Below are 27,382 nucleotides of genomic sequence, written 5' to 3' on the forward strand. Positions count from 1 at the left end.
TGGAGGCTCTTTCAGGGTCAGGGGAATGAGAACCATCATTGTTACTGTTTTTGGCATATCGAATATGCTACAGGGAGCTTGCCAGGCTCTGCTATGTGGGCAGGATACTCCCGGTAGCTTGCCGGGTTCTCTGAGAGAGAGAACTAGACAATAAGAGGTCGTGCGGCCACAAGACTCTGCCAGAGTGTAAATTAATACTTCAATAATTCCCTGTGAATACACGCTAAAAGGTAAACTGAAGGAAAAGATAATCATTCCCACAGTGGATAGTAATGTTTAATCTAGGAAGAGAATCTAAGAGGGCAGTCAAACTGAGCCAGAAAGAAGGAAAGTCACACACACATACACGCACACTCACACACACCGCCCCCCTCACTCTGAAGATCACAAGATGAGTGGAAATTTCCAGACTGTGTAAACTAAGATGAGGCTTCATGATATAACGTGTTGTCCCCCTCCAGGAAATTAAGAGTTATTACAAAGACAGCTGCTTCGGAGATGAAATCAGCCTTGCGACACCGAGGAGCAGGAGGGTGAGAATGAGGAGCTCCCAGCCTCCCAGGGAAATCAGCCCTGAACGGCTGGTTCTTTCAAACAGGTGCACTGCTCCACAGGGCATCTAAATCAGTGATGAACCCCGAGGACCCGCTGGGTAGTATGTGGCTCGGGTGAGGTATGACCTGAAAGCAGCGACAAAAGCTCTCTCCCTTTGCTGACCCTTTGTGCCACATGCTTTCCTAGGAAGGGTAAGGTATTCCGTCTCATTTTGTTTGGGTCAAAGGCACACAAACTACCAAGAAAAGCACAAAGTTGCAAAAATAAACATATGCACATACATGAAACTCACAAGTAGGTAAGAGCAGTGTGTGCTGGTTTCGGCACCCTGGGACAGGTGGTAAGAACAAGGGGCAGGCATGACGTGACCAGCTATCAAGCTGTCCCTGCATCAAGTCAGCAGGGGTCACAGCTGGTATCTAGCTGCAGAGGTGGCTAAAATTCACACACACACACACACACACACAATAAAGAATTACTGCATGCTCATTTAAAGAATTCTAATTCTGGGGCTCGAGCGATAGTACGGCGGGTAAGGTGCCTGCCTTGCATGTGGCTGACCCGAATTCTATTCCTAGCATCCCATATATCCCCCTGAATCTGTCCAGAGTAATTAATCTCTGAGTGCAGAACCAGAAGTAAGTTCTCAGCACTGCTGGGTGTGACTCAAAAAAGATTCAAATTCAAAGATTATATTTCCATCTCCAGATAAGTGATTTCTGGCATAGAAGTGAAGTGATCCAACAAGTTTTTGAAGACAAGAGCAAAACCACACAGTCTGGCTCTCAAACATTCTCTCTTTACCACTGTGCTCTCAGCCTCTACAAAACACCTGCAACTAGCTATAGGTCTACCTGCTAGTCATCTTACTGCAGATACAACAGTTGTAAAGAATGAAGGGAAACTAGCTGGTGTCTGAAAAGAAGTATCACAGATTGTGCTCACTTTGCAACACGAAGATGATGCAGCCAGACAGGGCACCAGTGTCCCAAAGAGTATGAGTGAAGAGACAGTCACTGTGGCTACAGCAAAGGGAGCAACATTTTGAAACTCTCCCCAGAGCCATCCTATAAGAAAACTGGCTCCTGAGAGCAGAAATAGTGAAATGGAGGTTGTAAAGACAATAGGAAGGAAGTTAAGCTAGATAAAGTTAGTTTTCTGAGAAAGATAGATTAAACACATTAGACCCACCAAGAAAAAATTAGAATGACTTAGAAGTAAGATACGAAAAAAGGAAGAAAAAAATTATCTAGCTCTGCTAAGGGTTTGCAAAGGAAAAACCGAGTCATGTTTGTGTTTGTGACACCCCGCACACTTGCCAATGGGAGCAACAAATAAGAATGGAAGTAAGCACCCTCTTCTTATCCCCTCCCTGGATTTGAGAGGGGATCCACTGGCAACAGTGGGTTCAAAAGAGAAAGAGGTGCATCTGAAACCAGGAAAGTCATTGAAAAAATAAACCCAACAGCTGCAAAGGAAACTAAGAACAAACAAGAGCACAATGAGCTCCAAGGAGTTCATTCACAGTTTGAAAATATTTATCTTTCTGATGAGCATTTCTTATGAAGTAAAAGATTTAGTTCCTTGAATTCAGAATTTTTTTTTTAAAAAGTAAGACATTTAAACTGAACTCGTATCTTTCCCTTTTACTAACCCTGAAAATTGGAAGGCCACAGAACAGAGAAATTCCTGGGCTGAAAGTGAAGATCTGGCAGTGAGGCTAAATATGGGTTATGCTCTGAGGACTTCTGCATTTCCATTAATTTAAAGTGCTAAGTTGTCTGTTTGCTTTAAAATATGTGGTTGTCCTTTTTGCAGTATCCCTTTAAATAGATTTTCCTTGGGCTCCACCAAAAATAGCTAGGAAAGGTCCTTTGAGAATTCCATTCTTAGTCTTAAAAAATATACTCTGCTCCTAACCCATACACATAAAGAGGCCTGGAACTGTATCTCCCTTTCTTCCAGGAACTTCTAATTTATCAGAATGGCTCTTTTAGGAGAAAAACAAGGCTGGTCGGATGTAATTCTCCCAGACCACTTTTGCTGTTTCACTAGCATGACCTCCAGAAAAGGAATTCCTCTGGTGTTAGCAGAAAGACAGGGCAGACTTAAAAAACCCAAATGCCTACCTTAGGGATAGGCGGGTAAGGAGCAAGAAAGAAGAGGGTCAGGAACTAGGTACAAGGAGAGTTGCTGGGAAGTACTGCACACTGGGGAAGGAACAGCCTGGGGATCGGGTGGGGCTCTTACTCAGCTTCAGACAATTATTAGGAAGGAGATATGATTTTTTCCCCCCAATGACAATAACTCCTGCTAAAACTATTGGGAACCAGTCTCAAATTTAAAGGCTGCAAAGTGTGGGACAATGATACCTAATTTGCAAACTCTAAGTAAGAAACAAAGCTAAACGAAGACACTGTGTCTGTTCCCTGAAAGCTTATGACACAGCAGGAGTGAGAAGACACACCTACAAAACTGTCCCACCAAATGGAATGTGAGACACAGTGCAAAAAAGGAATGGCAAAGGCTGTGGGGATTCAGGAAAGCAAGAAGGCCCTTGAGGGAGAAAGGCTTCTGACAGGCCCTAGCATTTGGGAAGAGGCTAAAGAATGAGGTAGATTTTGGCAGGCAGGAGGCGAGAAGAGTCATTCTAGGCAGAAGAAAATGAATTGCAATGGACAAAATGAGGAAGCAAGGAGGAGGATGTTTGAGAACTGATCAAGAAATAGTCAGCCATAAGAGTGGCAGCGATTGGGTTCTGGAGGTTTGCAGTTGCTGGGATTCATCTGGGGCAGGCAAAGGGACACACCTGTCCCTATGTCTGAAGTGCCTCAGTGAAATCAGCCTGGCCCGGGGTGGGGAGACACCTCTGCTGCGTGTTGCTCTCTTCCAAGATTCATTTGTGACTCTCTGACTCATGGCTGTTAATGCGCTTAAAGAGACTGATTTTGATCTCTTTCGAGATTTATGTATGGGTCTCTGAAGCAAGGCCGATAAATGAGCTTGTATAGCTGAGCTGAAGATGGATTGAGGGCGTGACTCCCACATACCTAACTTTTGGTCATTTTAATTTCTCAGGAAACTTGGTCCCAAGTTGTTGGGTTCTGGCCAGAGGCATGGTAGCAGTTTTGGGGTATCAGAAAGCCTGAAGGCATTGTCAGCCTGCTGATATACTCACCCTGCAGGTACAGCAGGGTGTGAGCCCCCCATGCATAAGAATGAGTCTGCTGAAAAAACCCAGGTATGCAGGACCAGTGACAGAAAACTCCAGGTTTCTTGGAGTCAGGGATGGGTGACCCCCCTCCCCATCTCCCCACCCTTCCGGTTCCCTGGCAGTCATGCCCAAGAACTGCCTCTGGGTGCCATTTAATGCATAACATGATTCAGATACTCACAAATGAATATTGGAAAAGAGTAGCATGCTGTAGAGATGCATCTGGACCCCAAATATTTTTAAAAATTTTTAAATTCCTGTAGCGTGCAGCCACTTTTGCAGCTACACGATATCTCATACTATGCATAACAAGCAAACAAAATAAATTATTTAACATCTGCCTATGGGGCAGGCTTAGGTGGTGGTGGGAAAATTCGAAATAATGGTGGTGGGAAGGTGTAATGGTGGTGGTACTGGTGTTGAAATGTTGAATGTAAACAATTACTGTGAACAACTTCATGAAAATAAAATTTAAAAAAATTTTAAAAAGTAATGTGGAGTTCACGCCTGCTTCAGTAAGCTTTATCAGTGGCTGCAGAAATAGCAGTACTTCTACATTAAAGAGAGAGAGAGAAGTGACAGAGAGAGATAGAGATAGAGAGAGCAGTCACACTTCTACACAAGAAATATGCCTGAAGGTCTACCATTGGTCCCTGTAGGGGAGGATGCAAGGCTGATTCTGACATCAAGCGTGGAAGGGCCCAGTTTGAATAAAGCCTTGGAGGAAGGACCCAGAGTTTACTTGAAGAGCAATGGGAAAGCTGCCTTTGAAGTTTCTTTTATAGCAGGGGAAAAACATGTTGAGATTTGCAAAGTTCCAAATTCTGAGCTGCAGGCCTGCAAAGGTATGGAGCCAGAGAGCCACCAGCACCGCCAAAAAAGAAAAAAAAAAAAGGAGGAGGTCATAGATCGGGTTAGGGAGGGAGCTAATGAAGGAGATGGGGAGAACGTTAACAGACATAACAGATAGCTAGGGTTTAGGATCCCCAGAAATATCAATTTAAGGTTGGAGTTAGTGAGAGAGAAGCCAGACGGAACTGGAGAAGGTGATCACAGTGGCTTTGTGGGGTTATCAGGCCGCATATCACTAGTGACCCAGCAGTCAAGCAACTCTGTATGGGCTGCAAGGGTGTCCGGTGGTTCTAGACAGGAGGGAGGCTTAGGAGTTGGCCAGGGTATATGACCGAGGGAAGACTGCCAGCAAAGTTCATGGGAGCTTTCTACCTTAGAAAGCCATCATTCCTAAAGAATTGTTTTCTTTCAAGTGTGCTTGAAAAAAGAAAAAATCCACAGCTATTTTGCTTGGACTAGTCTTGATGGCAAGGAAATGACTAGTTCTGTTCGTGAGTTCACCAGTTCTTCACTAAGCCAAATTTTACCTTCCAGACTTAAGATGAACAAAGAAGAAATCTTAAGACATACAGAGGTCGGAGAGATAGACAATACAGCATGGAGGGCACTTGCCTTGTACGCAGCAGACTCAAATTCAATTGCTGGCATCCCATAGGGTCCCCCTGCCAATAGTGATTCCTGAACACAAAGCCATGAGTAAGCCCTGAGCACCACTAGGTGTGGTCCAAAAACAAACAAATAACAACAAAAAGATATACATTGCTGCTAAGGATCCATGCCTTCTATTTTGACTATTTTTTATAAGAATGCCAAGGTTCTGGAGCCAGATGATAATACAAAGTGTAATGCACTTGCCTTGTACATGCCTAACCCAGTTTCAATCTCTGAGCCCCATATGATCCCATAAGCAGCACTAGGAATGATTACTGAGCACAGAGCCAGGAGTAAACTCTGAGCACATAAGGGTGTGGCCCAAAAACAAAGAAGAAATGCCAAGGTAAACAAGTTAATCATAAAGGCCCAACCTCCTTCACACAAGGTTAGGCAAGGGGTTTCTTCATCATCATATTTTTATATTTCTTTATAACAATATTTTAACCATAAAATTATAGCATACTCATCCACTGCTCATACAGAATAAATAACAGCTATCTTATCAAACAACCCAAATATAATACTTTTAGTTTATATTTTAATAACTATTTCCACATTTATACTACTTATTCACAGCTTCTCCACAATACTGTCCCTCTCACACAAAATAAACTAAATTCTTTCTTCTTCTAGATAACTAAATATCAATACATTCTTAACTTGCAAGCACACCAGTTACAGGAAGAAGGGGAAAAAAAGTTATGGTGACGGCATCCTCATAGTTTGACAAGGTCTTTTTGTATGCCAAACATGTGCTACAAAATATTCCTTCATGATTTTGCAGGTGTGGAGCGATAACACAGTGGTTGGGCTTTCGCCTTTCACACGGCCAACCCGTGTTCGATTCTTCCGCCCCTCTCAGAGAGCCTGGCAAGCTACCCATGCGTATTGGATATGACAAAAACAGTAACAATAAGTCTCTCAATGAGAGACGTTACTGGTGCCTGCTCGAACAAATCGATGAGCAATGGGATCACAGTGACAGTGACAATGATTCTTGCAGTCTAAAGAATTTTGCCCTTTTTTGGATAGTCTCAACATGGAACAGATGATCCAAATAAATACTAGACAACTGGGTAATGAAAAGAAGAACAAGGAATCAGCAGGTAGGAAACAAGACCAAATTTAATTTTACATTCTTCATGGCTCCCTGACTCTCCACCTGGCAAACCTTTCCACTTTGGTGGCTACGTGGCCACAATGCAGATGCAATCATCTCCTCTCTGATGATGCTATGAGGTTCCCCACATATTTTCCCAGATCAGCATACCATAACAAGATCATTCAGTAGACAATGCTCTCTGTGAAGTGTTCTTTTACCAAGATTACTCCATTTGACACTGCCTGCTACCCACTTACAGCTCTGGCTTATATCCAAGATTCATGCTTCCTACAAGTGACTCAGTTAAGTCCTACGTGGCTCAAAATGATCATGGAAGTCTGATTTGCCCTGCTTGTGTCAATGAGATGTAATGGGAAGTATAGAGAATTTCTGGCGAAAAAAGCATTACCTATGGCTCTTAAAAAAGAATCTCGGATAATAAATTAAAAAAGGCCTCTTCTGTCTCTCAATACTACAACTGTGCACAAATCCAGTGGACCAGAACCCTACTGACCCCGAAAGGGGCATGACAGCACAAAGGGGCTGCCTGTAAGCCAACACTGGGAATAACCTGATTGCTTCTGGAGCAGTGAATAAACCCATCAATGGGACTTGCTTTATATACTGAGACAATATATTCTCTAATTGTTGAAGCCATATTTGAATCCCAAATATTGTCAATGACATGCTGCCTCTTTGGAGGAGCAGGACAAGACTCCGAATCTCTGTCAAAATTCTAGCCACAGAGGACAGCTGCCTCGAAAAAAATTAAAAAAAAAAAAAGCTAAGATTTATTTCTCAATAAATGTTCTGGGGAAAAACAGCTGTAAAAAGGTATTTTGAATAGCCATTCCTGATGTATAGAGAGTCTTTTGAACTCCTACATGATCTAAACACTGTAATAAAACTCTGATGAGCCACTATGAATGGTATGTGTGGGGATATACAGCATGACTGGAGTCGTCATAATATGTAAACATTAGGGAGCTAACATGAAATTAGTCTTTATTACTCATCGACTCATTTCTTTCTACAATTTTAAGATCAGAAACATTTTTCTTATTTCACTCTCCTTTTACCTGAAGAAAATGCAGACTTCCATGATTGGAAGGAATTTAAAAAACCAAGTCTTAGCTTGAATGATTTCCACAAGGTCCCACAGTGAGCTAGGCACAATTTTCTTTATTACTAAAAATGTTTTATGTATGACTTGATTACAAACTCATTTGCCGAACAGGCAAGTGAATGGGAAATTGAACTGTAAAGGCATAATAAACCCAAACCAATCTTTACCCTTTCTGTTTTTGGAATTTAGTGGTGAAACAAACAAATGCCTTTTTGAACTGATTTCCGCTTCTTACTATTTCTATAATCTTCCTAAACCTCAATCCATTCTTCTCAAAATCATTGCTCTATGTCAATGTCTCTCTCTTACAAAATCCCTGCATATGGCCCATTGTCTGTTCTGTGTTTCTCAAAAAATGATTTGCATGATGATTACCTAGGGGACTTAGTAGACCCATGGTGGGGCCCAGCGACGTTAATATAAACAAGCACCCCAGTTGCCTCGAAGGGACAAATCTTCAAGGGACATGACTCCAGACTGTATACTAGATTTTAGGATCCAAATAGAAAACATCTAATTATCATAGTAGATTTAAGCTGGAACAAAAAAAATATGTGCATCGTTGCCTGTAATTTTTATGTTCCCTCTGAGGTCTGAAAGCAACCCCAGGAGCTCTGTGATTTGGATGCACCCTGGTAATCATTTGCTTTAGAGGTTAGGAATTTTAAATCCTTTGCCCCCTCCGAGACTCCCCTGACAAACACCAAATGCATTTCTATTTGTGATTGAATTTAAAAAAATGCCTAAACTCTTCTACCACAGTGAAAGGAAATCAATTTTGGAAAGTGTCTCCAAAGAGTAATTTGAAATGCACAATACAAAATGCTTCCCTTTGAACCAAATGTCTGAGCTGCATAGGGCAAGCACAGTAGGTAATGAGAGAAGTAAACACCAGCAGAACCAGCCCTGAAACCAAAACTTAGGAAGGAAGCTGACCATTAAGTAAGTGGACCAGAGGAACAATAGCTCAGGCATATCCTAGAGTAATTCTGAACCTGAGAAAACTGGAATGAAAGACAAACCTCTTGTCCCAAGTTAACTTCCTCTTAAAGCTTGATTTAAAACAGAACAATACTGTAAAGGAGACCCTACAGTTTAAGTGGAATCTTAGAATTTCTCTTACTGCCAAAAACTTTTACAACCCTAAATAATCCTTACTGGCTTGAGCAGTGCGCACTTGTAAGCCATATAAGACATCTTAAACTTGGAGGCTCCATAAACCAAAAACAGCATGTTGAAAACCTAAATAAGTGTGTCCAATGCTAACATCAGTTCTGACCAATTTGCATCACAGGCTGAAAATCTTTGTACATAAGGATTTCCGCATGATTATATGAGCAAAAAGGGGTAGAAAAAACCAGGTAGATAGCTCAAAAGGCTAGTGTACATGCTTTGCATGGGGGAGACCTAGTTTTTATCCCTGAACACCTCCAGGGAGTAGCCCCAACACCAAATAATAATAATGGCGATGATGATAATGCTAATAAACAAATGTTATAAAAAAAATCTCTGCCAATTTTCAAAGACAAGATACTATGTTCCAAAAATCCTTGAAATAACCCCTGCAACAAAACTATTTTAAATTTGGGCTGAAGTGATAGTATAGCAAGTAGGTTGCTTGCCTTGAACGTGGCTAATCCAAGTTCAATCCTTGGTACCCTGTTATGATCCCCTGAGTCTGGCTGGGAGTGATACCCGAGACAGAGACAGGAGGAACCCTCTTAGCACTGTAGGGTGTGGCAACCATACAAACTAGCTTAAATTCATTAGAAGACAAAAAGTCAAGATCACGGCTGAAATGTGCAGATCCCAGTTGTAGTAGTCTTTGCATCAGGGCAAGTTCAAAGATAGACTGAACATAAAGGGGCTGGGAGAAGTGTGAGCAGAACACAGGATGAAAATTAACCATCTATGAGGAATTGATAGACTTATCAGGTTTGAATTAAGCTTGACTGTTCAAGATTCAATCTGAGGTTTTGAAAAAAGAATATTTTTTACTTGTAAGAGTCTTAATAATCCTTGGGAACAAATTAAAACAGAAAACTCAATCTCGGTTCTGCTGGATCACCATTTACTCTTGGTTTCTTTAAGGCCAATTAAGCTCTCATTACAATCATACAGCTGAAAGACAGAACAGCTTTCAGCTTGTTCCTAAACCTTTTCCTGCAACTGCTCTCAGCAACTTGAAAGTCTCCATAAGACCCATGGCAATAATGCAGCCAAGTTCGGTGGCAGTGCGTATACCTGGATATTACTGTCTTGCTGGACACCTTGAAGTATGCAAAGTTTTACTACCATGTTTTTTTTTTTTGTTTAAGAAATGTCTCTAGATTGTGTGAAAGAAGCACTAAACTATCTTCTCAAAGTATCTAGAGTTAGTTTTAAGACCCAGTTATTATTTTAAACATGCTTCATCAGGATCCTCTGACATTTGGAGGGCATTTCTCCTTGTCAACTTGCACATTTTCTATTATGGCATGGCAAGAAAAAGAAAAGTGAGGGGCCAGAGCGATAGCACAGCAGGTAGGGCATTTGCCTTGCACACGGCTGACCCGGGTTCGATCCCCGGCATCCTATATGGTCCTCCAAGCACCGCCAGGAGTAATTCCTGAGTGCAAAGCCAGGAGTAACCCCTGAGCATCGCTGGGTGTGACCCCCCCCAAAAAAAAGAAAAAGAAAAGCGACCAATCACAGAGCAGCCCTCAACTCTGCCAAATGCTTATCACTAACAAGAAAAACATTTGGTTCCACATAATTAAGGTCTGTAAAATCTTTATGATAAAATATTTAAATACATACACTCTCTCTGAAAGGTTATATCTAATGCTTAGAATGAACACGAAAACAAACATCAAATTCCCTTAGCAGAGTATCAATTTATTCCAGTGACTTAATGGCATGAACACAGTGGGGTAAAGGTCCAAGTATTATGTTCAGCTCAGTCAAATTGAGATCTTAATGATTCAGATGAACTGTCACACACTACCTTCTTTTGCGTAACCACACCCAATGGTGCTTGGAAATCAAGAAGTGCTAGGAATTGAACCTAGGAGTCCCATGTACAAAACACACACTCCAATTCTTTGAGTCATCTCCCCAGCCTATTACATTGCCTTTTCTTGAGCTTCAGCCTCCAATCAAAAGCATTTTTCAAAATCAGCATTAGACTAGAATATAGACATATGCTGTGACTCGGGAAAGTCAAGGGTTGGAAAAGTGAGTGGTTTACTAAGAACAGAATCAACTCTAGAATCCAAACCTCTCAATTCTAAATCCAAGATCTATAAACCATAACATCAACTGGTGTACCCTTAACCACTGCAATAACATAAACCCCCTGAAAACTCTGCTTAGTCGCCCAGTCCCACGGACGGCATTCTCTTAGCTGCCTGAGAAATACTGCCTGGGCACTCCCCCTGTGTCTTCTGTGAAGACAATCTGGCACTCACGTTAATGGGTAGCTAACATTTCACATATTTCTTTCCAAGGTTTCCATCATACCTGATGCAATAGTGGAGAGGGAAAAAGGCAAAAACTGAGACCAGCTTTACTATTAAGATAAGAGCTTTCCAGGGGTGATATCAGGGTCAGTATTCAGTCTGAGACATACTTGGCCAAGTGGTTCATGAGCAGCTGTAACATCTGCCTGTTTTTCTCTGGGAGCCGATGAATAAGACTGTGGATTTCAGAGACCCGAGATTCTTGGTTCTCCAGTTCTGCAAAGGAAGGAGAGTAATCCTTGATCAGTGTCACACAGATAAATGAACTGACAAAACAAAAATCAAAGAAAATCAAAGGCTGCACACTAACAGATTTCTCCAAGGTTTACGATTCTGTTTTGCAGACTGGTGATGAGTGTGGTTAGATCTCAGAGCTCCTTGAATGGTATTTTCTGTATCAAGAGTTCATCCCAAAAATGACCATTAAAAAAAAAAATCAAGCCAAAATGATGACATGAGGAAACAGAGCCAGAAAACTGCACACTCAAAGCCGGGAGCAGCGAGCTCCCTAGAGTGATGGCTTCATTTCAAGGAAGGAACTTAATGCCCTTGTCAAGTGATAAACAAATTATACGGGAACAATATCACAAGGACCTCAAATATCAAACTTACACCTCAAGAAGGTTGCAAAAAACATCAAAAGCAATGACCAGTTATTCTCAAATCATATGTGACAACCAATCTGGTAGAAGAAAGTAAATCTTTCGGTCAGCCTGGTAACCTAAATCACAGCCTGTCACATTTTCGTGGACAAACATGGGTAACCGGCTTCCTGGTCAGGGAAATGCTTAGAGAACTAAGGTGTGCTTTAGAAAATGGCCAGAGTAGTTTTGGAATTTCTTTGAGAGAGAAATCACTAACACCCCCAGTCTTCTCCCATTTCTTTCTCTCTGTTTTAAGGGGTCAACTAAAAGTAAAGATGGATGGCCAGCATTAAGTGTTGCTAAATTAGGTCAGTTGTAGCCACCAGGCTAAACAAACTCTGAAGGGTTAACAGAAGCAAGGAGAGGAACGCACAGGCTCTTGACATTATTGCACTGTGGTGATTCATGCCAGATTTAAATCTGTTAGAGAATTTACTACCCCCTAACAGGAGCCTGCCCCATGCAGACAGATTCTAGCATAATTGGGGTAGCTCAAACCTAATCCCTCTGTATTTTAATACCAGTAACAGAACACCAGAGACCTGGATGACATTGCTAAAGAATGATCAGAAGCTGTAAATGGAAGCCATGATGAAGAAAAGTGGGAAGTTATATAAATGGTGTCGTATTCAGGGAAACACTTCCAACACTCAATTTAGGTAATGTGCAATGTCTGATTCATTCTGCAAAATGCTACTCAAGGACTGGAAAGAAACCCAAGGAGTTAAGAATTCCAATCATCAAAATTAGAACGGAAACTTGCTTTTCTCTCCTCCCTAGCTCTTAAAACACTTTTGAAGTTTCTCTCCTTTACAGTAAATTCAACCTGGTAGCAAGGCCCTTAGACATCCTGATTTGGTTTCACTTTTATTCTGTATCAGTCTCACGAGTGCAAATGTGGGCAGTTTACATGCCGAATGAGAGGAGTTAGATAATATTTATTTTGGGATACTGACTGTTCTTTGAAATAGAAAAATCTATTCCCTTCCCCTTAAAACTGTGACAAAAAGAAAACTTACTTGCTGCTTTGATGAAACTCCTTTGAAACTGGTACATCATGAGTGGTCCTGGAAGCATTCTGGAATAAAAAGATATACAGTCGTCAGCTCAATACAAACATAATCATCTTCTCTCTAAATAGCAGCCTGGAGACTGCCAAACGATGACATTTCCCACAGACCAAGATTTCAGGGAAACAGCAACTCAACTCAGTTGCCCTATGGAAAAAAAAAAATCCTAAGAAATTCACCTGGAATTTTTCATTTCTCTAATTTAAGAAAATAGATACAGCTGTTTCAGAGTCACAACTAGAAAAATGCTAATGCTACAGTCTAGCATAAACCAAGAGGTTTCCTTTCAAGTCAGTGACTCACCTATCAACAAGAGTATCTAGCAAAACAGGCAACAAACTCAAAACATTTGCAATTACCTGTGCTTAACCTCTTGTCTTTGCAGCCATTCAGATAGCTATTAAAATGTCTTTCCTTTCCATTAAAGTCAATTCATCCAGAAAAACTATGAAAAAACTTTTTTAAGTGTTCTGGATGATGAATTCATTAAGGAGTGTTACCCAGGAATGACAAAAAATGAGAACCTGCCACAATAGGGCTGACACAATAAAAACCTATCTATAGTCTAAAAAGAAAAAAATACATTGACATTTACTCTTACAACTAATCAGTATTAGTATGTGAAAATAAGCAATCAATAGAAGCTTCTACAAAATGGTCTTGTATAAAATACAGCCAATCTTTGCAATAAGTGTTTGTTGTAGAAGTTTAATTGCAAACAACTCCTTTTCAGATGGTCCAAATGACATGCTTCTCACAAACTCTACATCATTCTTGGTGCAGATTTTGTTTCTCATCGGATGCCCTGCTTCAATTCTTAGTCATCATTTGCACTATATCTTGCACTTCACTGCAAAACACTTCCATCAATTCCCTAAAAGTCAATAAAACCTGCATCACCAATTCCTCTTCTGTGGCTTTGCTACTTTGCTTTTGGGCCAAATGAATCCTCACAAAACCTGAACACATGCTTATGCAATTCATAATTACAGTTATCCTGTTTAAGACTACACCCTGCTTTTCTGTGTAAGAAGAACTACAACATTTATACCCTTCAAGGGCAGCAAAAAAATTTTGGCTAATGATGAAACTAAGATGTGGGCAGTGAATCGGCTCCCCCCTCCCTTTGTTATTAAGGGAGGAGAAGAGAGATATAAGTAATATTGCATGTATTACTACAAGGAAAACTCTTCTCTCAAAGAAACTTTCATTTCTGAGCTGAAGAAGAAAAAATTCCATTAAAATATCAATTTTATTGACCAATGTCAATGAAAATATGCAACCTATCCTATCTATAAAACACACAAAAATACAGGCATCGAAACACAGGGGATAATCATACATTCTCAGCAAGAAGGACACATGACTTCTTATTTTCTTAATAGATTGCCAACAGATTTTAGTGAATATCCTGTTTAAGTTCCTGCTAAAGGCTAATTATCACAGTAGCATCTCATAAGAGCAGTTTCCTAAATCCCTCCCGGCACCACTGCACAATGGCAACCCATTATGAGTGTGGATGCCTTAGAATTAGTTTGACCAGCTAGCTAATTGCACCCACACATGAGCTGTTTCCACATCTCAAACACCCACCCAACAGCTCTCTGAAAGCTGAAAATAAAACTGCTTTCTTCCTGATGGCATGATAACAAGCTGGCACCCTGCCCTGCAAATGGAAAGTCCCAACCTTAGGTAGGTCTTCAAAGCACTGGTGATGGTCTTTATCTCCCATTCTGCACAGATATCCGTTTCTGTTTCGGAAGCTGTTTTGGGGTCTAAAACAAAGAAGCAGAAAAAGAAAGCTTTAAAAACAAACATGCAGACTGCTAAACCAGAAAAAAAAAAAGACAAAACCAAATGGTACCCATTGTTAAATTAAGAAAAATGCTGGGGTCGGAGCAATAGTACATCAGGTAGGGCATTTGCCTTGCAGGCAGTGACCCAAGTTTGATCCCTAGAATCCCATATAGACCCCTGAGTAATTCCTGAGTACAAAGCCAGGAGTTACCCCTGAGCAACACTGGGTGCGGCTCCCAAACAAAATAAACAAAAATTTTCTTTTGAAAAAAGAAAAAAAATGCTTAAAAATCCCAATATCTATTGCTGGCAAAACTGCAGTAAAATTGATCTTCCCATAAACTGCTGAAGGCAGCAATTAGAGATTAATGCATCTTTTTGAAAACAGTATGTATCCAAAGTTATAAAAAATTAAACCCCTTATTTCATTGTTATTTTAGGGAGTTGTTCCAGTGGTGCTCATGAAACCATATGTGCTAGGGATTGAACCTGGATCTCCTGTAAGCAAAACATGCATACCAGTCCTTTGGGCTATCTCCTAGCCCGAAATGTTTATACTGTTTCAACCAGTAATATCAGGTCTTACTGTTTATTCTCAGGAAATAAGGTATGACAAAAGTTCCGTACTCCAAAAACAGCCATCACTATTCTTTACTAACAGTAGAGAGGGCTTTAAGGAGACAAATTACAGGCAAGGTGGATCATGTGAGGCCCCAAGTTCAATTCCCGGGACATCCCTACCCCCAGCACTAGGTGTACCCCTGATGTATGCCCTGATGGTGGGTCCAAGCACCATACCATGAGTGACTGCAGAGCACTGCTGGGCAGGCCCCCAGCCAAACACAACAAAACAAAACAAAACAAAACAAGCTAGCTATCTAACGACAGAGGAATTAAGTTAACTGTGGTATGTCTAACCTGTGAGAATATTACGTTATATTACCTGATAAATATAGCTATATAGCAATATGAAAAGTAACTGAATTGTGATGCAATGTCAAGGGAAAATTCAAATTTAAGGTTTATGAGAAAGTCATATGAAACAAAGGAAAGAAAAAAGACCAGAATTTAATGGTGATTGGGTTAGAGTGGCTGGATGGTATTGTTTTTTTTTTCTAATAGATTCTAAATTATGACTTGTTACTTTTATATTTGTTTTAAACTGTCTTAAGTCAAGAACTACTGTGCAAATCACCATAATTATATCAGTGTTGGACATTTCTTTCTTTGTGTATCCTTTGTCATGAACTTTTTTTTTTTTTGCTTTTTGGGTCACACCCGGTGATGCACAGTGGTTACTCCTGGCTCTGCACTCAGGAATCACCCCTGGGGGTGCTCAGGGAACCATATGGGATGCTGGGAATTGAACCTGGGTCGGCTGTGTGCAAGGCAAACGCCCTAACCACTGTGCTATTGCTCCAGCCCGTCATGAACATTTTTAATCTTACATTTTTACTGAAGCAACATTGGTTTCTAAGGTTTACAGCATTATAAACCTATACAGCATTATAAATCAACATCTGTACATATGATTAACAGCAAAAGTCTCTCCCAAAGTCTTGTTTTCCTCCATCACCATAAAATTGATCCTCTTTACCCTATTACCAATCTCTCCTCTCTTTCCATCTGTCAATCATTATTTTGCTCTTATGGTCTAAGAAGTTCATTTCTATTTTGTTTTGTCTTCTATAAGGATTTTGATAAACAAGTGTTTTAAATTATGAGCAAATTACTACAATGCTCCTCAGCAACACACAGGCAAAAATAAGAGGCAGAGGTTGAGGAATATAAATTGCTGTACCCGTCAGCAGATCCCCATTTTATTGCTGCTCAGGTGTCTTCCAACACACCTAGGGAAGAACACAGCTTCCTCATGCAGAAGACAAGGAAGAGCCTCAAGCTCCCACAACCTTCCTTCTGAACAATGCCTCAAAAGTGACACTAACTTTTCTCTCTTTTCTTCCACATACTCAGGTAGGGAACAAGACTGAGGTCAGAATGCTCACAGCTCATAGCACACATTTCTCTGGTAGATGATTCCCGGCTGGCCCAAGACCTAAGCCAGTCCCAAGCGGCTGAACCTCAGGACTGTTCCAAAAGACGGGGAGGATCCTGCGCTTTCCTGCCAGGTTTGCTCACATTTGAGAGATTATGCAACTGCATTGCATGCCAGCAGGTAGAGACTGAAAGTGAGTCTCAGGGATAAGGATAGAGAAGAGTAGAAACGCGTCTCTTTTTCACTTTTCTGTTTTCTGGAACACACACATCTCAGTGTGTGCAGGGCTTGCTCCTGGCTCTCTCCTCAGGGAAGACTCTTGGTGGTGCCCCGGGGGGATCACGTGTATGCCAAAGACTGAACTGGGGTCAGCTCATGAAAGGCAAGATCCTTCACCCCTGCACTACCTTTCTAGCCCCTCATTTTCTCTTTTCCTTTTTATAAACCTATACTAAGATAGACTGGGAAACACCAGTAGCATCTGAAGTAAACAAATTTTCTGTTTTATTTTTAGAATGAATCACCAGGAGATACACAAAATGGTTCATAACCGGGCTTCAGTCATTCAGCCATACAATGTACCAACACCCATCCTTTCACCAGTATACATTTCCCACCACCAAAATCCCCGGTTTTCCTTCCGATACATCCCCCTGCTCCCCAGCCAGCCTCTATGGCAGGCACCTTTTTTTTTTTAAACTCTCTCCCTCTTTTCTTTTGGGCATTATGGTTTGCAATACACTGAAAGGTTGTCATTAGCTCTCAGTTCTTGTCCAGAGTGATCATTTCCAACTACCATTATCATAGTGGTCCCTTCTTGAAGTTAATAAATTTGTACCATTGGAATTATTTTTTCCTTATTTATTTATTTTTTTATTAGTGAATCACTGTGGGGTACAGTTACAAACTTACGAACTTTTGTGTTTGCAGTACAGTCAAACAATGATCATTTACCCATCCCTCCACCAGTGCCCATTCTCCCCACTAATGTTTTCAGCATCCCTCTCGCCACCCCCACCCCATCCCCCACCACCCCTCAGCAGCAGGGTATTCCCTTTTATTCTTTCTCCTTTTGGGTGTTGTGATTCACTGCAATTATTTTTAAACCTAGTTCCCCACACTTCCAACGAGAGAACCGGTCTTAAACGGTTACAGCCTTTGTGTCTGGCCATAGGCTTATTATTAATTATTATTGAGATAGAAATGACATGCAACGTTAGAAAGATTTTAGGTGGCAAAATAATAATTTATTTGTACAGTATTTTAATCATGTAAGCCATTAATGTCCACCTTTTTTCCTTAAGCCAGTTGGAGTAAAATTTTCTCCTTTTCTATCATAAAGTAAAAGTTCTAAATAATATAGCAGTAAACAAAGACACAGGTCTGTCTCTCTGGAATGTCTCCAAGAAGAGATTCCTCCTGCAGGGCCAACAGCCTTTCAGCTGGAAAAGAATGAGTCACGGAGGAGCACAATACATTTTCTGTTTCTGGAAAAGAGCCCTCTTTCCTCCAAGTAGGGAGACTCTGAAGATTCACGAGAGGCTTGTGGATTTAGGCTCTACTCCCCAGGAAAGAGCATGGACCCACTGGGCACCTACCTCCCAATCCGCTTCCCCAGACACAAACTGGGAGGTTGAAGAAGGGTCCAGCTCAAAAGATGTTCAATTCTTAAAAGCAGAACATTTGTGATGTTTACACATGACCCTAAGTAATAATGGAATAAATGTCTTGTCACAAAAATAGGACAGAAACCTAAAGAGCATGAATTTATTTCTAGGGCCCTGATAAAATCCACAGAGTTGAATTACAACAAATTTAAGAGAGGTGAACACAACTGTGCCTTTCAAAATATCCCAAACCTCTGCAGCTTTAATATGTTTCTAGCATTGCCATCTATGCTCCCTAATGGTTTCTCCCTGCAGAAGTACATGCACCAAAAATTTGTGCTTAGCATAACCTTCTCCCTTCTCCATGCCCATTCCCAAGACGCATGGAGAGCTACCATATTTCACGGTTCTTGGAAGCAAGACAAATGTTACTGTACATTTTTTTTTTCTGAGGAGTAAACCAGCCTCCACCCAAAAGAGAGTGAACATGACACTAAACAAGCAGCAGTTGGCAGGTCTGGGAGCTGTGAACTGTTCCATGAACCGCATTTAGCAAACTAATGATTAGCTTCCACTTACTCCGGCTCTGTAACCATAGGAATATTGTGTAACATTACAGAGAAGAGTCAAATTACAGCCTGGCTAAGGGGCTTTTTATAGCACTCATGAGGCAAGGCTCATAACTTGAACTTGTCCATTTTAATTCATTGAATATTTAAACTAACCTGAGTCTGGTCCCACAAGGTACCCCACTTGCAGAAGGAGCTGCCAATTTCCACGTCTCCCCCCTACTGGGGCTCCTCTCTCATACAAGCTTCCTGGAACCATCTGAATTGGATGCAAAGACATCCTTTTTTTTTTTTTTTAAATTTAGCACATTTTCCCTTACCCTGTCACTTGACTACTACATTTAGTAAAAGTGACCTAAATTATAGGAGCAGAACAATGTATGAAAAATCATCAAAGGGGCAAAATGAAACGAGACCACTTCCACATTAATTCTGTAAAGGAGAAGACAGACTCAAAGCAGAGGTTACAAGGGGAAGAGGTCTTAGAAATGTCAGACTGGATCAGTCCCAAATTCTTTTAGTTCACTTCAGTGTTGTTGACAAAAACCCTAAGGACTTGCTAGAGGAAATGATTAGGAACGTCATGTAAATACTCCTAAATTTCTTAGCAACACACCATAATGCATGCAAATTAAAATGTTTCCTCTTTAACTAAGAAGCTATTATAGGTACATGGAAAATAAACAAGCAAAGCAGAGATGTACATGGAAAGATTTTACATCACCAAAGAAAACTACTAATACTGTATAAGCTGGTTTTAACAGTGTAGGCCCAAAAATTTATTTTTATAAAGGACATATATGAATATGGAGACCTTTAAAATTTTTGGTTATGGGGCCACACCTGGCAGTTCTGGGGAGGATCTGCCTTGGTGCACAGAGGGGACTAGGACCTAAACTCAGGAGGGAGGGAGGGATGTGGAGGAGAGAGAGAGAGACAGAGAGACAGAGAGAGAGAGAGACAGAGAGACAGAGAGAGAGATGGAAGCATATTATATTATTCTGCATATTATTTTCATTCAACAATATCTTAAGAAGCAATATTAATAGCAAATATATCTATCTTACACTACTTCTCTATACCATAGTTAATTTAATTTTCCCATTCATGCAAAGTATGGCTGCTGCCATGTTTTGCTAGAAATAAGAACATCTGCTTCTATGTACTATCGACCTTGTGGGAAGAATTTCCAACTGTGTAATTTCTAGGTCGGAAATTACAGGTATTTTAAGTTTTGAAATATGCTGCCAGAGTGATGACTTCCCTAAGTCAATGACAAATTAAAATAGTTTTATCTTAGCCAGTGTGATAGGTTTGGGGGGGAAAGGGTATCCAATTGTTTTAATTTGCATTTTTTAATGAAGAAACGAGTAACTTCTTTCGATGTTTCCTTAAACTCAAGTTTATTACACATTTTTAAACATTTTTTAATATACAGATTAGTGATTAAAAAAAAAACTTCTTATGGTCACATTAACAACCCTAACAATCAAGATTATATCATTTCCCTCATTGTCCCAAATTCCTCTTGTCATTTTACAGTTAATTCCCTCCCTATGAACCTAACCCTTTGCAGTCACTTTGATATATATATAATTCTTCTGAGATCCATCTGCATTGCTGCATGTGCTAGTAAGGAAATCCTTTAATACCAACTAGTGCTCAACTTTATGATACGGCACAATTTGTCTATTAACAAGACGATAGGTATTTGGGCTACTTCCAATTTAAGACTGTCAAAAATAAAGCTGCTATAAATATTTGCATACAGGTCTTTATATGGACTACATTTTCATCTCTTAGATAAATACTTAAAGTGGAGCTGAGTAAAAATATGTAGGAGTGTGTCATATGGTAAGTATGTCTAACTTTAATGGACTCTGCCAAATTGTTTTCCCAAACAGGCCATTTTACATTCCCATCAGCAATGTCAAAGCTCTGCATCTCGACTTCATCAACACATGATTGGTCAAGTGTTTAGTTCAGAAACTTTACCTATTCTAATAGATATATAGAAGTAACTCATTTCTTAAATTTGCTTTCCCTTAATCAATTATGTTGGTCACTCTGCATGTGCTCTATGGTTATTTATTTTCTCTTTTCTACATATTTTTAAAAACATTTATATATTTTCTTTAGTAAAATATTTGCTTAAATATTTTGCTCATTCAAAATATTAAGCTGTGGGGCTGGAGCAATAGCACAGCGGGTAGGGCATTTGCCTTGCACATGGGAATCGACCCGGGTTCGATTCCCAGCATCCCATATGGTCCCCAAGCACTGCCAGGAGTAATTCCTGAGTGCACGAGCCAAGTAACCCTGTGTATCGCTGGGTGACCCAAAAAGGAAAAAAAAAAGTAAAATATTAAGCTGTGTTGTTACTATGAGTTGTGGGAATTATTTTTAATATGCTCTGGATACAAATCACTTTGCAAATACAGGTTTTTCACATTTTTCTCTTGACATGTAATTTGTCCTTTCTATCCCACGATCTTTCAAAGATTTTATATTTGGATGTAGTTTAATTTATGACAGATCTTTTATGGTTCCTTATTTTTGTTTTGTTAGAAATCTTTTATAAACCAAAGTGAAAAAAATATTTTCTCCTAAGTTTTCATTTCATGATGCATTCTGAATTTATAAATATATTTTGTAAGATAAAGGTTGAATTTAATTTTTTCCCAAATGGATAGCCAACTGTATTTACCACTGCTGAGAAGAGACTGTCCTTTTCCCCACTGAATTATTTGACACCTTTATCAAAAATAAAGGAGATGACCGCTGGACTAGAGCTGTTACAGACCGGATTCCACAGGATGTCAAAAGAACGCCTGGCTGCCCACTTACAAGATGGTCAGACTTTTTCTTCAAGACCTTGAACAAACAGTATGATGCTCTTCATGTTCCTGGAGTGGGCAGATGCCATTGGGCTACACTAGCACGTGACAGGGACAAATGGAGACATTACTGGCGTCTGCTCGAACAAATCGATGAACATGATAAGTGATACAAGTGATCAAAGATCAACTGGCCAAACCTATATGGGCTCTAGTTCTGTACTCACATCTCTTACACTGATCTATATGTGATTCTGTAAGAAATACTAGAGTAAGGGGTCAGAGAGATTGTACAGTGCCCAGGGACTTGTATCCAGGTATAAGAAGCTGTCAAAAAGATAGGGCCACAGGGACAGTAAAGTGGGTAGAGCGTTTGCCTTGCTTGTGACCATCATGGGTTCAATCCCCAGAACACCAGGAATGATCCCTGAGTGCTGAGCCAGGAGTAAGCCCTTGTGTGTGGCCCCAAACAAACAAACAAACAAAAAACACCAGAAGTTGTCAAGAAAAATGCCTATAAGTTTAGATTGATTTGGAAAGAAATCTTTGGTTTTATTTATTCTATTCTATTTAAGAGTATGAAAAATGAAGGCCTTGGAGGAGTAAAAACAGAAAAGTTTACAGGTGAATCTGAAATGTGTGGTTGAGACATGCTCCTCAGTTTGATACTTCCGCAAGCACTGCATTGTGCTTCCATACACAAGCATTATCTCTACCTCTCTAGGGCACTGACATTCCTTTAAATATGATTTTTTTTAATTACAGGACAAGTAAAACACAAAAATACTGTATGTGCATTCCTTCACTACCACAGAGAAATACAAAAGCACACAAGCACAGGGACACATAGTTTCAACAGCACTGGAAAGGAATATCAGGTGAAGCCCTGAAGTAAACCTGGTTGGAGGAACGCTGTGGTAGGTTCTTCCAGCCACCTGACATAAGCCCCCCACCCCAACCCCCATGCAGACATAGCAGATACATGGAGGATATATCAGGAGAAGTGAATTAAGAAGGAGGAAAAGTCCTAGAAAAAACTAGGAGTGACCAAGAAATAGCTATAACATTAACCAGAAAACAAAAAATATCACTTCTCACAGAACCAGGAGAATGTTCTTAGGGCTTCTTGGAACACAAAAATGAAAAATTCAAGACGCAAGAGAGTTGGGTGGAATCATGTACAAAAGTCCTTGAGTTTCACAAGAGAGGGTAGGGATGTGGCCCTGGAGTAGCAGATGCCATGCGTGTCTGAGGCACTGGCTTCAGTCTCTGACACTGCAAAAGATCCCAAAACAAACAAACAAACAAACAAACAAACAAACAAAAAACCTCACCAGAGAAGGTGATTTTAATAGGATTTCTGTAAATAATATCAGAAAAAGGCAATATAAAAATCAAGCTGGTTTGGGACCAGAGAGATAGTACAGGGGGTGGGCACAGCCTTGCATTTTGGCTGATCTGGGTTTGATCCCTCGAACATGGAACCCCGAGCACCACAAGGAATGAGACCTGAACAACAAACGCCAGGTATGAACCCCCCCAAACCCAAAATATAAAAAAAATTAAAATAAAATAAGGTTGGCTGAACAAAAGATTCAATATCACATAAAATACTTCTTGGCAAAATAAAGAGAAGAGATCTGGCAGAGTACTTGCCTCACATTTCTGAGACCCTTGGTTCAATCCTTGGCATCACAGTAAAACAAAATATCCCAAACAGAAAGATCAAAGGACTGTAAATTGTAAAATATACTGTTGAAAGCTCTTGGTACTAAAAATAAATTCTTTTTTTTGGAAATGAATCTGTGAAATAAGAAAATGGAAAATAAAGAGAAACACAGCAAAACAATAAAAATGACAACTAAAAAGTACAAATGAAAACAGCTAGACAGACTAGTAAAGGCACTGAAAATCTATTATAAAATTAAATAACAAAAAGAAAAATGCAGCATAAATTAAATTTAAATAAAAGAGACAAATATACATTTAGAATAGTTTTGGTAATATGTCAATAATTAGAAGAAAATTGAACTATAAAGGTGAAATATGGGGCCAGAGTGATAGTATAATAGGTAAGCTGGGGGAAGGGAGTGAAAAATTAAAATAATGTATTAAAAATATTTTTTATTTTATTTTTATTTTGGAGGGTCACACCCAGCAGTGCACAGGGCTTACTCATGTCTTTGAGCTCAAGTCTCACTTCTGGTGGGACTTAGGGACCTTATGGGGTGCCAGGAATTGACCCTACATAGGCTTCATGCAAGGCAAGCACCCTACCTGCTGTACTATCACTCCATTACCTAACAATAATTTAAATCACAGTTTAGGTAGTAGGGTTACAAAAGTGTTTATCAGTAATGCATTTTAAGAGTGAAAACTACAAAACAACAAACAAAATAATGCTTTCTATTAGAAAAATGTATAAAAATTCCTTCAGTGGCCCTAATGTTTATTTAAGGGATAACTGCATGGTGATATTTAAAAGTAGTGGAAAGAGAAAAAATTTCTCATTATATGGTTATTTGTCAAGTGGATTAATACTTGAGGAAAAGGGGATTTAAGCTTCTATTTTGCATTAACACACTCCACATCAATTTTTTTAAAAAAATGAAAGGCAATTTTAATCCTGCAAAACTAAAGGTGTCTTTTAATGCACCATGTAAAAGAGCTGCTTCATAAATTTGGGCTTCATGTAAACTTGAACTATTTATAAGACAAAAAAACTACCCAGAAGTTTAAGATAAACAATAATCAGGAAAAAATATTGGTAACATCACATCTATATAAAAAAGTTCTCACAATAAAGGCTGGAGAGATAGTATAGGAGATAAAATGCTTTGCCTTGCTGCAGCTGACCCTGGTTCAAATCCTTGGCACCTCATATGGTCCTGCCAGGGGTCATTCCTGAGAACAGAGCCAAAAATAGTCCCTGAAGCCTACTCAGTGTAAACAAAACAAAACAAATAAAATAAAACAAAATAAAATAAAACAAAAAAGAACAAATAAAATAAAATAAAAAAAAGTTTTTCTAATCAAAAGATGGGCATACCACCACCACCAACAACAAAAAAAGCTTATAGCACAAGTAGGCAATTCAAAACAGAAAAGTTAAATTTCAATAAATGCAAGGAAAATGCCTGACAGAATCCAAATTAAACAAATGCAATGTCAATAAATGGAGAGTAACTTTGAATGTTTATTATTAATGTGCAAAAAAAAAAAAGAAGGTAACACAATTTGGCAAAGATGTGAAGCGCTGGGTACTCCCATCAGAAGGATCTTGAACACATGGATGTACCTTAACTCTGCAATTTGCCATTTTAAAATAAACCCTATGGAAATAACTAATAAACCTTATGGAAATAACTAAATTATCACATATGAAATTAAGGGGCCAGAGCAATAGCACATAGGGTAGGGCGTTTTGCCTTGCACAAAGTCAACCAGGGTTCAATTCCCAACATCCCATATGACTCCCTAAGCACCACCAGGAATAATTGCTTAGTGTAAAGCCAGGAGAAAGCCCTGAGCAAAATAAACAAACAAAAATCCTATAAAATTAAGAACAACAACAGCAAACATTTACTAGCTTCTAGGATCTAGACTCTTGGAAACTCCCACTGTATTTTTTCACTTAATCCTTACATTATTCAGGAGGCAGAGCTAGCACTACAGGTGGTGAGATGGAAGACTAGCTAGGCTTAAATAATTTGTGTATGGTCAAACAGATAAGCCATGAAACTGGATCTCATCTAACTCCAAAATGCCTACTCTTAATCTCTGCTATGAGAATCTTCACCTGAGGGTTTCTAGAAAGACAAAGCTAGTCTGCAAGTATTGAAACACACTAACTAAAAATTAGAGATCATTTATGCAACACATTGCTCAAATAATCACACTCTGGAATTTGAATGACATAAAAAAATAAAATTGCTATCCAGTTACCTGAAAAACTCTATAGAAAAACACAATTTATGCAGTATAATTCCAAGTCTGAAAACATTTATGTTGTTACATGACATAGCAGTGTATTGAAAAAGTATATTGAAAAAGAAATATTAAATTCTCAATAAAGGTTACTTCTGGTCTTCCAAGACATTTTTTTCTTTTTATATTTCCCCAAATTTGCTACAATGACCACTCAGGTTTTAATAAGAAAAAAACAGTTATTTAGAATTGATATTTATAGGAAAAGAGACCAACACAAACTTAAAAATACAGCTAGCTGATTTATTTTAAAGAAAATATGCTGAGGTAAAAATATGGTAATACTTTACCTTCTCAGGGAGAGAAAAAAGTACACACAAGATACTCTATTTCTGAGAACCTGAAAATCTTTTGCACTCTTCAAAGATATGATCCTTGTAGCTAGCAAGAAGGAATCAATCTCCTGGTATGACCAAAGCACAGGGCCATCCCATATTTGCTAGGGAAAAAATAACCATCTTCTTAAGGATTTCCAATTGGTAAAGTCTGACTTCATAAAGCACTATTCCACTTCAGAAAGCCTTTGACAAAGTAAACCAAATCCTGCACATGGTTTGACATGTAGTAGGGAATTCAGCGAATAAAGGAAGAGTGAAGTAGTTCCCATGTGACCAGGATGTCCCTGAGACAGGGAGGTTATGGCTACTAGAGTCATACAAATTTCCAACTCTAGGCTAATCCAGTTTAGTACCAGAACTGGTGGAAATAAGAGCGCATTTGTCAGAGAGAAAGGAGACAGAACTCCCCCTCCAACTCTGGAGTCTTGCTGCTAATGGATGATTATTCCATTCCAAAATCCAAACCATTTTAAGTAGTGAAGAGATCCAGGAGGCCATTCTCAAGTTTGGAATCGATCCGGCCACTGAGGTTGGCACTGTGATCAGTTCTTAGTATGATCTGAATCTCAGTTTCACCCCAGATTATCAATAGAGTCCCTCCAGCAGAGAACGCTGGCCTTATGGCTTGTGTTTCTTTCACAGACTTAAGTATTTCCTCTATCTACAGGGAAACTGAGAACAACACAAGCCATTTGACCCAGGGCCACTCACTCAGGAAAGCCAGGGTCTGGACGGGCTACTCTGCTTAGCATGACTGACCTAGAGGGAATCTTTTCACATTAGCAAACCATTCTAAAATGCCATTTCTTTTCTTCTGTCACCTTGCATAACAGGCCATTATCTTTGAAATCTCTCTGCTCTCATATCCAGTTGGCTACAAAGTCCGGTTGATCCTCTATCTCCAATCACTTTGAGCTTGTCCTTTGCTCCTGACCTCAGAGCAGCTGTTTGCTCTAAGCCTTGATAGGTTATGCTCCGCTTCACCTATTTCAACAGCCTTCTTCCTCCATGCCTTGCCATGATCAAATAAATGCTCCACATTTCTGCCAAAGTTATCCTACTATGACTAGAAACTGACCTAATTATAGCTGTGTTGAAGGTACTTTCAGAAAGAAGCTTCCAGCAGCTATTGTTTTAGGGAAGCACTCCATCATTCTATTAAAAATCCTGCTCAGCCCAGGGCCTAGGAACCAAATACCCATTAGCCTCTCCTCACAGTGTCCCCACAGCACAAGGGACACATGTAAGGGCCAGATTATCTGAATCCATCTGATATGGGTCATGTGACTAGCCTGAGAGGATTGGATCGATCATGTGACAGAACTCTCACTCATGAATCAAAGTTTCCTGGGGCCTTCTGCTAAAACTACCAAGGAAAATAATACTTCGGCTGGCTATATGAACCACACCCATGGAGAACCCACCAATACCAAACTAGCCAGAGGCCACAGAGAACGAGAAGCCAAAAATGGGGAGTGGAAAAGGCCCAATAAACATAAAGATGTCCCTGGAGTCACCAGGTCCAGCTGTGTGT

General features: G+C 39.8%; 1 protein-coding gene across 4 annotated transcripts in view; it reads right to left on the minus strand.

The window, feature by feature from the left end:
- The window catches only part of ARHGAP26 (Rho GTPase activating protein 26), a 486,560-nt gene that overhangs the window by 179,645 nt on the left and 279,533 nt on the right, over positions 1-27,382 (minus strand). For all 4 annotated transcript variants that reach the window (XM_055141710.1, XM_055141709.1, XM_055141708.1 and 1 more), the window contains exons 15-17: positions 14,405-14,492; positions 12,667-12,725; positions 11,114-11,219 (exon numbers count right to left, since the gene is read on the minus strand). In XM_055141710.1, coding sequence (XP_054997685.1) covers positions 11,114-11,219; positions 12,667-12,725; positions 14,405-14,492 — 253 coding nt within the window. The remainder of the gene's footprint in view (positions 1-11,113; positions 11,220-12,666; positions 12,726-14,404; positions 14,493-27,382) is intronic.

The sequence above is a fragment of the Sorex araneus genome, chromosome 6, assembly GCF_027595985.1.
Source record: "Sorex araneus isolate mSorAra2 chromosome 6, mSorAra2.pri, whole genome shotgun sequence".
In the NCBI taxonomy this organism is placed as follows: Eukaryota; Metazoa; Chordata; class Mammalia; order Eulipotyphla; family Soricidae; genus Sorex; species Sorex araneus.